At 45.1% G+C, this 12,520-nt stretch overlaps 1 protein-coding gene across 2 annotated transcripts; it reads right to left on the bottom strand.

Annotated features, from left to right (window-relative positions):
• Positions 1 to 623: 623 nt before the first annotated feature.
• On the bottom strand, positions 624 to 7,119 carry LOC136476643 (protein DETOXIFICATION 42-like). Of its 2 annotated transcripts, XM_066474564.1 has the most exons (13): positions 6,862 to 7,117; positions 6,632 to 6,753; positions 5,629 to 5,835; positions 5,368 to 5,555; positions 4,783 to 4,918; positions 3,777 to 3,873; positions 3,563 to 3,663; positions 3,043 to 3,206; positions 2,820 to 2,891; positions 2,631 to 2,747; positions 2,056 to 2,151; positions 1,846 to 1,967; positions 624 to 1,066 (listed from the first exon to the last, which is right to left on the bottom strand). In XM_066474564.1, exons 1-13 carry the CDS (start codon positions 6,966 to 6,968, stop codon positions 1,024 to 1,026), a joined length of 1,572 nt encoding a protein of 523 aa, XP_066330661.1. In that variant the 5' UTR covers positions 6,969 to 7,117; the 3' UTR covers positions 624 to 1,023. The 2 variants fall into 2 exon arrangements, 1 of the variants encoding a protein (XP_066330661.1); XR_010763675.1 differs by lacking the exon at positions 624 to 1,066 and having other exon boundaries at positions 1,926 to 1,967; positions 2,631 to 2,689; positions 6,862 to 7,119.
• Positions 7,120 to 12,520: the final 5,401 nt, after the last annotated feature.

Genomic DNA, 12,520 nt, shown 5'->3' with positions numbered 1-12,520 from the left:
TGCAACATACATCTGAAACGTCTTAAACACTTGAAACATATATTTGCAACATAGGGGAGGAAGAGCACCTATGTCGGTCAATTCTGGCCCTCAGGGTGGGAGCTGGTGGCGCGCGAGTACCACTAGCATCCAGCACTAGCGACGCGTGCGAGCACCACCACTGGCCGCACTAGCGCCACTAGCACCGGGCTTGGTTTGGACGGGCGGGCGGCGGGCGTGACGGGAGGGGCGAGAGGCACGAGCGAGCAACGGCGGATGGGACGCGCGGCAGCAGCGAGGGGAGTGCACGTCTGCGTCCAGGACGGGACAGCCGCAAGGCACTGTGACAAGGGAGGAGGCAGAAAGGATAAGTATGGGTGATTTTTTTAATAAACTCTCGGGCAGAGCAAGTGGCAGGATAAAAGCGCAAGCAACGAGCCGGTGGGCCTGCAGGAACGTCCGACGAGTTGTGCTCATGTTGGACGTAAGACGTATAGCATTACCATTCTTTATTAGTCAAGAGTCAAGACTAATGAGTGGAGGAGGTAGGACCCCAAGTACATGCCCGCAAGGCCGCAACGGTCCTCACCATTTTAGTTCCATATATGAATGGAAGGTATTTTACTTGTGGTAGTATGAATACGGAACATAAAATAGCTACAGCATGTTGTAGCATGGTTTGTCCTTAAATCTGGGCTACCAATTGCATAATTGGCATGTCGGCATAGTTCACACGGCTTATGGTACAACAATTGTGCTAAACTTTTGACAAGCTCCCTGGTGGGGTATGTATTACAACTCTGTATGCATAGTAGCCAACCATAACATAATTTTCCATCTGTCACAACTTCCAACTACACTAGGCCAGTACAACAGATTGCTTAACGGCGTGAGTGCCTACGAATCCGCCAAACTCACAGAATGAACTTGACGAATTGAGTCCGTATGGCATATGTACAAGATCACAGGAGTGCTACTTTCGCGCCCAATAAATCATGTGCTCATCGTGTTGGTTAAGTCAGATTATTAGTTTTGCACTCATGTTCAGCTGCGAAGATAAGCCCATGGCCCTTGTGCCGTCCCTATCCTGGAAGAACAGAACGAGGAGCGGTAAGCCATTGTTAATATATGCGTAATAAAACAAAAGCCACACTACAGCTGGTGTAACACTGAGCTGGCTCGAGCACAATGTTTGGGGGAAGGAAAACAAAACAAAGATCACACATGTGCCACCAAATTAAACTAAATGCTGTCATCCCTTCCCAAAAGAAGGATGTGGTTCTCTCACGAAGATCGCGAGTGGTGTTTTTTCATGTCCAGGATGTGACCCATACTCTCCATTAATTGGGCAATGCCCATGCCCACACACACATGCCGAATGCAATCCACCTGTTATTCAATGTTGTGGCATACTGCACCATTATTCTTGATATAGATGCCGGCAATTACTACTCTCCATAAATATCCAAATCTTGTGTCACAGCAAAATGTTTTTGTTTGAGGTTATTTCATATTAAAAGGGCCTTATGTTTACCCACTGCTCTGACCTTCACTGGAGGCCATAAATAGGCTGAACTCATCCTTGGAGCAATCGGCTAGAAAATCCCGAGCTCAGGGATCAACCGGAAAATGGCCACTGATGCACAGTTTCTAACTTTGTCTAGGTTATAGAACAGTCAGTTTCTTAACTTGAGACGTGTTGGAGTAACTCTAGCTCAAGCCTCAGCGAATTTTTCACTTTAAATGCGACAAAGTTGTATTTTGGCTAGCTTAAGAGTAGGCATGATTTCAGCTTTTATGTTAAGCTGCATAAGATTTGAAACATTCATGACCAAATAAAATGTTGGAATTGTTGAATAACTTTACCTCCAAAATCCAGCAAACATCCGGAGGCTCATGTAGATCACCAAAGCAATCCAGATTCCAATAAAACCGCTATAACTTTCAAGAGTGAGGATGCAAATGATACTGACAATAGCAACAAGGACCTGATGATACAGGATTCAATAAAATTCGTAAGAGAAAAGGTTTGAAAGAATACACGACAACTAGAAGAACAGAAGTTTGTCAACTTGCCATTGAATAGGCAGCATATCCGAAATCTGATGCTCCATAATTGATACCATCAAAAACAAAAGCCAAAGCATTGATTGGTTGAGTAAGGCAGACAAACTGCACAAGGAAAAAACAAATAGTTTAGATAAGTATTTTAAGAGAAACTGCCTCCAGTTGATTTTACATGTCGTTTTGGAAGGAAGAAGAAACTAAGGAATGGTTAATTTAGTCCTTAGCTCTTTTTCTTTCCTAACTTCTCTCTGGAAGGCTTGCATGCAGATTTTCTCCCTTAATGTTTCTCAGGAAGCATGCAAGAGTATTTAATTAGTGGAAAAGGTGGGATTAATAAATGACAACAAACACGCAGAACATCATGTATTTATGAGCCTTTTGAAATAGCTCCGGCTTCGTGTATAAATGAAAAAGGAAGTAATGTAGTATCCGTTTCAAGCTACAAACTATACCAACACAATAATATGAAAGAATAAAAGAGATAATGCTTTTTTTTTGAACGGGTAAAAGAGATAATGTGAGCCTAACAATAGGATATGAAGGCAGAGACTTGCCACTCTTAGCATTTAGCATAGAAACCATACCGGTATTCCTATGTAGATATGATGCAGTACACCTTGATCATCCGTGAATAATCTAGATCCTATGCGCAGACCAATACCAAGAAGTATACTTAGGATAAGTCCCAAGACCAAAGCCAGCTGCAAAACAAGAAGTGCTTCTCTAAGGCCATGGAAAATGTGTCAAATAGAAAATCAAGATAAATAACATACCTGCAAGATACGAGAAGCTGTGGCAGTAGCCTTTGGATAGTCCTTACGAGCAAATGCACTTGCAAGTATAGCCTGTTGAAATGTGATCCGGATTTATAAGAAAATAAACTAAAAGATAAGATGCATCCGGAAAACCCATTGCCAACCATATTAACTGGAGCTTAAATGTCATACAAATTCCAATAAAGAAGGAATGACCAAGGGAAAGAAAGAGTTCCCTTACCTGTCCAGCAAAAGCCAATCCATCAGCAAGAAGTGAGCAAGCCAACCATGTTTGCAAGCAGATCTGGAATGCAGCCATTGGAGTTGAACCTAGTCGTGCAGCCATTGACGCAGATAGTGTCACACAAAAAGTTGCGGCAATAACTCGTGCAAGTAACAGAAAACCTGAAGTGTAAAAAGAGAATATCTTAATACAATATTACAATCAGTACGCGGTTTAAACAGCTGAAACTACTGTGAATTCCTTCTTCAGTATGAATTAAATGATGTAGCAATATTGTGGAAAGAGATATCATAGATTTATAGCTCAGATGTAAATAAGGAAAAAAGATTTGTAATGACAATGTCAACTGTAAAAATGGACAGATAAATGGTTCACTTGTACTAATAATCATGTGATGAGCAAATTTCCAGTACACAGTACAGTAATCAGTATAGTAACAAGGCGTATGGTACAATCTTCTATAGGGGAAAAGAGTATCATATCTTAGTTGGAGTCAAGTGTATTAGAAATAAATTACCATTTTTAAGAAACCGGCCAAACTGCAGGTGTTTAAAGCTAGGTGGCAACAAATCAACATGCAGCCTTAATCTCCATAAGAGTATGGATGCAATCAAATATCTGCAGAATGTTCCACCATACACTATCACAAAAGATAGAGCACAAGAATCATAAACTTTTAGATGTATGTGCCTTCCGTCCCGACAGGGAAAAAGCAAAAGGTATGTACGTACTGTGATATAACATGAGCAATGGCGGCACCACTGACACCATATTGGAACACAAAGATAAATATTGGATCCAAAACTATATTGATCGCATCTCCAGCCACTGGTCGTCATAAAAACATTAGACATAAGCAAAAACAGAAATCCTTCCGAGAAACATTGCCACAAACCATTAGCATCATATAACAAATCATGTAAATGACTAAAATATGGTCAACTATCAAATGTTATCGTGAATACATTGCAGTCAATGTTGGACCCTTCAGTCCAAACTGCACGTGTTTGAAATATGGATTGAAAAGAATGTACTAAAAAATATTGAGAAATGGAAAAGGTACAGTTTACTCCTCTCAAGTATAAGCACAGCTCAGTGTAATCTAGATGTTCACATACTGGATAACTTAACATCTGAAACCAGTTTGCTTAGTAGTTTTATGGCATCGACTTATTTGAAGGTGGAATTGCACATATGAGCTGCTATGTCACCCCAGCTTACTAACATCACTAAGTCAAAGAAAGCACCCTTCTCTCTGCATCTTTTTCTTCAATCTGTTTCTCTTTGCGTTCCCTTCCTCTCTACACAAGGACTAGGCTCTAGAGAGATTTTCTTGCGTGCATGTTTTGCATACAACACACCATCACCAAGCCATCCCATATCTGCATGCAATGATGTCTGCACACTGTATTCTCCCACTACAAGTCTCTGGCATTTCTTCAGCACCTTTTTTTGTGTGTAGTGGAGGTGATTGTCTGTGGGTTGGGAGTTGGGACTTGGGAAAGAGAGATAAGTTCACATCTGCCCATATGTCAATGCCATTCAGCAAAACTGAATGGTACGTTTTTTATGATGGCAGACCACTTTCAAAACTAGCATTAATGGGGGAAATGATCCATAATGAAATGTGGCGACTCAAATCTCAGTCATGATGGGAGTAAAGTGGAACATTTCTTTTAGAATTCAATTTGCCAACTATCTATGGTTTACTAACTAAGAACTGAAATATTATTATACCAGTTGCATATAGAGGCGTCTTTGTATCCTTAAATCCGCGAAAGACTCCTTGTGTTGCCAGAGATAACAGGACAGCAGGAGCACCAAGAGATCTGAGAACCAAGTACTGCAATGCGGGCTTCATCATAGCAGAATCCTGTTGGAAAATAGTCCTTCAATTGAAAAGGCAACCGCTTAAGGGGAAAAGCAACAAAAGGCAAACCCCTAATCGTAACAGATTCTTCATAGAATTTTCAAAATCTTCACAGCTTTCAACAATTATACTGATGATATGAGCCTACTCTATTGCAACAGTTTCTTACTACTAAACAGAACTACAAGAACAAGTATATTCTCTAAATTTTTCTGCGTTTGATGTTTTAGGCTTTTAGCAACCTAAAAGAACATTTATTTAGCTAGTACATTTGTTTAGTTAGTTAAGTAAAATAAATAATAACAGCATCCTCAATTAAAAATATACTGGTAGAGCCTTTCATCCGTTGCTAAAAATTCAGAATTATAGGGCCCATTATGCTATCCCTTGTGTATTTTTGCTGAAAAGAATAAAGAACATTAATAGACAAGAAGGAATCAAGAAATTATTACCGGTGTTACACCCATGTAACCTAAGATAGGTTTTGCAGAGAGAACAAGCAGTAGGGTTTCAAGTAGGCCAAGCACCCCACCAAGTAATAGTGCTGTAGAGACTGATGGAATGTTTTTCCGCTTTTGCTCAACACTGACCTCACATGAATCAGTTTCAAAAGATGATATGCTGGTAGTGGCACTGGCCCCTGCAAGTAAACTTTTAAGTGTCAAGAAAAGTATGGACTGACCATCTGTCCATGCTTTTTAAAAGAAGATCACCTTCAGGAGAAATCAGTTCCTCCATTTCACTAACAGAAACATTGCATTCATTGTCTTGATTTATTTTGTCATTGTCTCTGCCATTGGACAGAGCATCCTCCTCAGCAACAAATGATGTTGTGATGCTAACAAGGGGGAACACTGCAATTCTCGAGACTTGATTGAACACAGCAATTGATACACCTACAGCTCCAAGTTCAACCGGACCTGGTTGTCACAAATGAAATTTATCAGAGCAATCAAAATACATATAACAGAGTAACCAAACTTTCTGTCAAAACATCTCAAGAGAATCACACTACTTCTGCGGACTTCATTTAGCACTAAATGACCAGGCTCAGTGGGAGTCCAAGATAGTTAGAAGAGATAGTTGACTAGATTAAGAAACTGATGGAGTCCAGTTAAGGTAGAGCAGAGTCAGTAGCCCAATAATGAAGCTAAGGTGAGTTGAGGTTAAAGGTAAAAGTATCCTAGGTTGGTTTATACTGTTGAACTATGTATAGAAGATTAAGCAAGAAAGTAATAATTAACCTAGTCCTACTATATTGCTATTTTCCACAGTCCCCTCTAATTTCTGTATTCTATCACCACAGTTCTCGAGTTGCAGACAGCCATGCTTCCAGCTTCGTCATATCTTTTGCAGCAATGCACGCTGACTGCACACATGCTTTTCCTTTGATTCAAGGCATGGCCATATTATTCGTGAAAGACACCAGGACTCTTTATATTTGTATATATAACAGTCAGGACTCTTTGTTCAGGTCTTCTTGTGACAACGTGAAATGGAATGAGGGCATGTCAGTCGGTGGAGGTGCAGACAGCAAAGCCCCTTGATCGAATAGATTCACATTGAACAAGCAGGTGCAGAGCATGGTACTTGTCGCAAAGTATCAATCTTAACTAGTATTACTTTGTTTTTCGGTAGTTAAGTGGATGGAGCAGGTTTAGGACGGGCGCCCGAGACTTGGAAGAAACGGGGGAGAAGGCAAGAGCAAGAGCAAACCTATGTGGCCAATGAAGGCGGTGTCGACGAGGGAGGCGACGGGGTCAGCCATGAGCGCGAGCGCGCCGGGCACCGCGATCCTCATGATCTCCTGCCCGAGGTCGTCCCATCTGAAGGCGAGCCTGAAGACGAGGGTGAGCGCGCGCGTGGATGAAAAAACAGGTGGAAATTAAACAGCAAGCTAGACCGGGCGCCCCGGCATGGCCATGGATCATGGATGGGCGGCTCACCTCGCGTCGCGGAGGAATACGCTAAGCGGGTGGTGGCGCTCGCCGCCCCGTTCCATGGCGTCGGCGCTGCGGTCGAGGAGGAGGAGACTCTCCCTCTCCCCGTGCATCGTCCACACGCAACTACACAAGCAGGTGGAGGGGAATGAAATCGGAAAGGGAATCGGGTCCGGAATTCCTGATGGGTGCCCGCGCGCGTGGGTGGGCGTGGGTGGGTGGATGCCACGGGGGAAGGCAATATGTGCCTATGGGGGCGACGGGGTAGCGCCGCCCGCCGGGGCCGGGCTCAGATGGCGCCTCCCTGCGGTGCAGCCGTGCAGGTGCAGGCTGCGTCTGGGTCCCCTTCCGGAATGGTATCTGATAATGTATTCGGTGCGTCGTCAACGAAGCCGAAGCGGAGAGGTCCTCCGTGCCCAAGGAGACGGGCGGCGGCGTGGCGGTACGACGCCGTGGTGCTCCAGCCTCCGCAAGGTCGCCGCCTCGCCGGTGCTTCGCCGCCGCTTCCCTCCGGGCTCCGGCTCCGGCCGTTAGACTCCTTGCGCGCCCAGCCCATGGCACGTGAGCCGTGGCGGCCCGCTCCATCCGTCGACGTAGGCTTTGGAAAATATAAAGAAAAGAGAAGTCCATTTGATGTCCAATGTTTCACCCAAGTCCGATTCGCCTCATCTAATATAAAAAACGGTTTTCTAGACTTCTTCAACTTGTGAAATTGGATGACTGCACTTGTTGCGATTTTAGCTAACGTGACTTCATGTTAATCACCAAAAAAAAATCGAACTACTATTTTAATCCTAAAGTATAATATATTTTGAATTGTCCTAAGTCAAACAAACTTAAATTTAACCAAACTTTCATAAACAACCGAGAATATTGGGCCTGCTCGCTTGAGCTTCATGCGGCTGCAACTGTTTCAAGTATTTGCTACAGTAAATCATAGTTATTTGTCGTTGCGCAGACATATTTATGATATCAAATTAGCATCATTAAATAGATTATGAAAATGAACTTTTATATTTACCTATTTGAGGTCATATGGATTCATACTTTTTACAGATATGGTCAAATTTTTGGTAGTTTGACTTGGGAAATGGGATAAATTCAAATCCATTTTATTCTAGGAAAGTGGGAGTATGTTAATAGTAGACTTCATAAAAAAAGTTAAAGAAATAGTTGTTAAAAAGTACCCAAATATTTCGACTAGAAAAGTTATGCAAGTAAAATCCCAAAAAATGATTTATTGCTATAAAACTCGTTTGACTTTGTTTTTAGCTCAGAAAAATAGTTTTTTTCTTCTTCTAAAACCATGCTCCATCTTACCGTGCCTGATTTGGATGAACTTTTGATATGGTTAGGCTAATTATTGATATGAAAAATCACAACGTTTAAATTTTTAAATACACACATACCTTGTATTTTGGGGGATGGATACCTCATGTGTGCGTACATCGTTTTGTCCCCTCGTATATCCACTGTCCTCTAACTCTTTGTTTACACCTCTCATCTTCGATTAGTTTTGGAGTTATTTTCACAAAACTGGCATAAAAATACAAGAGTAAAATTACTGGCACTAAACAGTAGCAGTAGTACAGTACTAGGAGTACTAGCCAGAGAGGCCGTGTCAGCTTCTGTTCGCTCTTCGAGGCTTCTCAGATGTAGTACAGTAGCAGCGTGCATGGCCAAGCACGTTCCTACCTCGGGGAGTTGGACGCATTGGGACTCCCCATGTCATGCATGCCAGCGTGCAAACTGATTCAGCCACAGTTTCACGTTTGGAGCGCAAACGGATTCCAGCCATTGTTTCAAGTTCCAAACATACGGTAAACCCACATGTATCCAGCAGGGACGGACAACGATTCCGACGATGGCCGTCGTGCGATCGGCACCGACACCTGCCCTTTTCGTTTTAACTTATCGTCCTGGCTTATCAGCTGTAGAAATCATTAGCTGAGTTGGCGATCCATCCATCCTCTCCGATCCGTGTTCTGGTTGGGGGTTTCGGTCTAAATGCCGGATGGCAACGATGGCCCTGTCCGTTTCGCTGAAATTTAACTTACGTTGATGCTGATGTTGATTTGTTGTAAGAGAAAAAATATTTTTCGTCCGTTGAAAAATACTCAAGCGACACGGAACGGAACCACGGCCACCCGACCTCCATCCGATCCACGGCGGCGCACGTGACGCTGTTCTGAGTCCTCCGGCCGTCCGACCACCACACCGTCTCGTCTGATCGCCTGAGTGCTACAAATGTCACTCTCAAGGCAGTCTGCAGAGCTTAGAGATGCACATGCAGAGGCAGAGCCGTTGGTCCATGCGTCCGTCCATGCAGGCACTGGGCCGGTCAACACGCATGCGCACAGACGGAGATGGTCATGGAGATGCCAATGCCATGCCACCAGCGGCGCGGGCGACCTGGACCTTGCGCTGGCCGCGGATGCCTGTCCGGTCCCGCTTGTCGCCACCTACTCCCACCCCCATCTCACAATTCTTTCTTTCTTCTTCAGCTCACAGGCCACACACAGCAGCTGCAACCAAATAAAACCAACCAACCCCCAACTGGTGACTGGTGGGTGTTTGTTTAGTTCATCCCAGACCGGCATCCGTTTGTCGTGATCACCCGGGGCATTGATCCCGAATCGGACAGACAGGACAAGCACGACAGCTGAAGCACGCATGCACTCAGCAACAACAGCTCTCCGTTCTTTACGAGTCCTACTTGCTTGTTTCTTTGCTGTTGGAGCAGGCGATGCGAGTTCCGGACGAATCAAAACCGGCTGCTGGGTATTTGTATACTCGTTCATCCATTCATTCATTTAGAGCAAGGCTAAGCTCATCACCATGATTACTACATGAGCCATGCTACTACAAGTACCTCATCTTCTCTGGGGAAAAGGCCAAATCCCTGCTTTTTGCCGCATCAGCGTTTGACCGATGGGGGAATCTTCAGCTTGAGGGCAGAGCTAAAGCGACCTGCTTGCTTCCCTTGGCTGCTTTTACCAATTCTCGTGTCCAAATCTCTCTCCCTCTCGACTCTGGTTGCTGTTATCGGACCTGATGAAAGGTAGTCCACGACAGCAGCAACCAAATTCAGGGGCCGTTTGGCACGGCTCCGGCCGGCTCCGGCTCCCCTGACGCTGCACTGTAGCGTAACTGTTCATAAAAGCGGTTTTCCTCTCCTCCTCTTCCCCCCTCAATAACACTCGCACTGTTCAGCGGAGTCGGAGAAGCTCGTTTTCTCCGGCTCGAGCTCCCTCATGCTACAGTACCGCGCTACAGTGACTCAGGAAAGGTGGGAAGAGAAAACTGGTCTGAGCCGTGCCAAACTGCCCCTCAGTTGCGCGTGCTCCTGCTCTTCAGCTGCACGGCCCCTCAGTTGCGCGTGCTCCCGCTCTTCAGCAGGCCAGCTGCTGGTCTTGGGAGTTGGAAGAAAGGGGATAAGCTGCAGCCTACAGGCCTTGCAATCTTGTATGGGCAAAACTGGCTTGCTCATCACTGGTGAAATTTGGATCTTTTTCATTTCTCCCTACCGCTGGATCCTTTGTTTTTTTTTCTAAAAATTCAAAATTCCCACACGATTCATGTGAAATTGAACATAGTATATTACTACTCCATCAGTCCCAAAAAGAATGCAACTAAGGGTTGCGTGTCACGAAAAATAGTTCACGTTTGACCAAGTTTTTAGTGAATAATATTTATATTTATGGCTTTAAATTAATTTATTGTAAAAATATATTTCATATTAATCTAATGGTATTTATTTGGTATCATAAACATAGATATTTTTTTATCTATAAATGGTTAAAGTTAAGGTACTAAAACATGATACTCCGCTAGAATTGCATTCTTTTTAGGATGGAGGTAGGACAACACTTCCGACCTGTTTGGAACGCGGGAAAATTCTCCTGCTCCTGTGTTTTTCCTGTGAAATTGAACTGAATCTATGAAATTCCTGTGCGGTTCTTGTGAAATTCCTGCATTCCAAACAGGTCCAAATTTCCTTGGTTGCTATAGCAGTTCCTTCATACCAGTAGGAGAGAATTCCTTCACTTCCACTAAAAGCTTTAGCAGTTCCTTCGTTGCCATTGAAAAATACGAATTTCCTTGGTTGCCATTCATTTAGATTTTTCTTTCCTTCATTGCCATTCCGTTAATTTACACCTAACGATGTCGGCGTTGTTAGATTGATCTCTAATCCTAAACTGGGCCCAACGGCCCAGTTGGGCCTTTGATCCGCGCCCTGATCGGGGACGGCCAGCCCACTATGGCTGGAGGGCCCCTGTCACACTGCGCAATAAATAGAGGTGGGGGCCGGCGGCTCAAGTCATGAGATTCACCTGAGCCAAGCTCCCCACCGACACCTAAACCCTAATCCGATCAGAGAGGGGCGCAGCCAATGACGGGAAGCCACCAGTCGCGCCACCCGCTCCATCAACGTCGACGTCTTCATCACCCTCTTCACCGACCGTCGCTGTTCGTGCGTAGACTACACCGACGAACGTGATGGCGTCCTCTAAACCCTCCCCCTCTGTGGTGTCAGGTTCGACAGCCCCTGTCCATCCTCCATGTGTCCATGTCTCTCTGTCTAGAACATGTCCTAAGTTTTGGTTCATCCAATAGTGAATAGTCCCTCTGATCGACACCTAGATCGATCCTATGGACTCTACAGTGGTATCAAAGCCATTTTGCTAGGTGTAGATCACGGCAGGGTCTAGAATCAGACCAGAAAAGAAAAGAATCGAATTAGATCCCTTTGGATCTGAGCAGACTAGGGTTTTCCCTAACCCTAACCCTAACTGGGTGAAACAAAGAAGAGAAGGAGGGCTCGGCTTCAAGTCTAAACCGAACCCTAAACACGCAATCAACTGGGGAAGAAGAACAATGCCCATTCCGAAACCCTAACCAAACCCTAATTTCGACCCTAATCCCATCCATAACCCTAAATCGAATAGATCCGAGAAAACAAGAAAGGAAAATCAAAGAAAAAGAAAAGGGAAAGGGGAAGAGATCTACCTCGGCGCCGCACCGTGCTGCCGCCTCATCGGCGCGCGGGCGGGTTCTCAGGCAAAGGGCACCGTGGCCAGGCCGCTCGACGGCGGCACGCTCACTCGTTGGGGAGCACGCATCGGTGATGTGGTGGTCGTCGCAAAACGTCAAGAATTTTTTGCCGGTGAATTGTGTCCCGTTGTCGGTGATGATGGTGTTAGGAACCCCAAATCTGTGGATAATGTCAGTGAATAACAGCACTGCTTGCTCGGACTTGATTCGATTAATCGGATGAGCCTCGGTCCATTTGGAGAACTTGTCGATTGATACCAGTAGATGGGTGTAGCCCCCGGGGGCCTTTTGCATAGGCCCGACCATGTCGAGCCCCCACACGGCGAACGACCACGTGATGGGGATTGTTTGGAGGGCCAGGGCTGGGAGATGTGTCTGCCGAGCATAGTACTGGCATCCTTCGCAGGAGCGTACTAGCTTGGTGGCGTCGGCGACCGTAGTCGGCCAGTAGAACCCTTGGCAGAAAGCATTTCCCACGAGCGTCCGAGGCACCGCATGGTGCCCGCAGGCTCCTACGTGCAAGTCCCAAAGCAGGGCTCGGCCTACCTCGGCGGTGATGCATCGTTGCAGGACACCGGAGGGACTTCGCCTGTACAATTCGTCATTGCAG

Source organism: Miscanthus floridulus, chromosome 8 (assembly GCF_019320115.1).
Source record: "Miscanthus floridulus cultivar M001 chromosome 8, ASM1932011v1, whole genome shotgun sequence".
NCBI classification, from domain to species: Eukaryota; Viridiplantae; Streptophyta; class Magnoliopsida; order Poales; family Poaceae; genus Miscanthus; species Miscanthus floridulus.
The sequence above is the reverse complement of the archived record's forward strand: the minus strand, read 5'-3'. Positions and strand labels throughout refer to the sequence as shown.

Bases quoted from the DNA above. Each gene is read 5' to 3' on its own strand.
- LOC136476643 (XM_066474564.1), bottom strand. From the start codon at position 6,968: ATGCACGGGGAGAGGGAGAGTCTCCTCCTCCTCGACCGCAGCGCCGAC. The intron at 5,836-6,631 runs GTTTGCTCTTGC...TGTGACAACCAG, and splicing joins CGCCTTCATTGGCCACATAG to GTCCGGTTGAACTTGGAGCT. The intron at 2,892-3,042 runs GTAAGGGAACTC...ACATTTCAACAG, and splicing joins GATTGGCTTTTGCTGGACAG to GCTATACTTGCAAGTGCATT.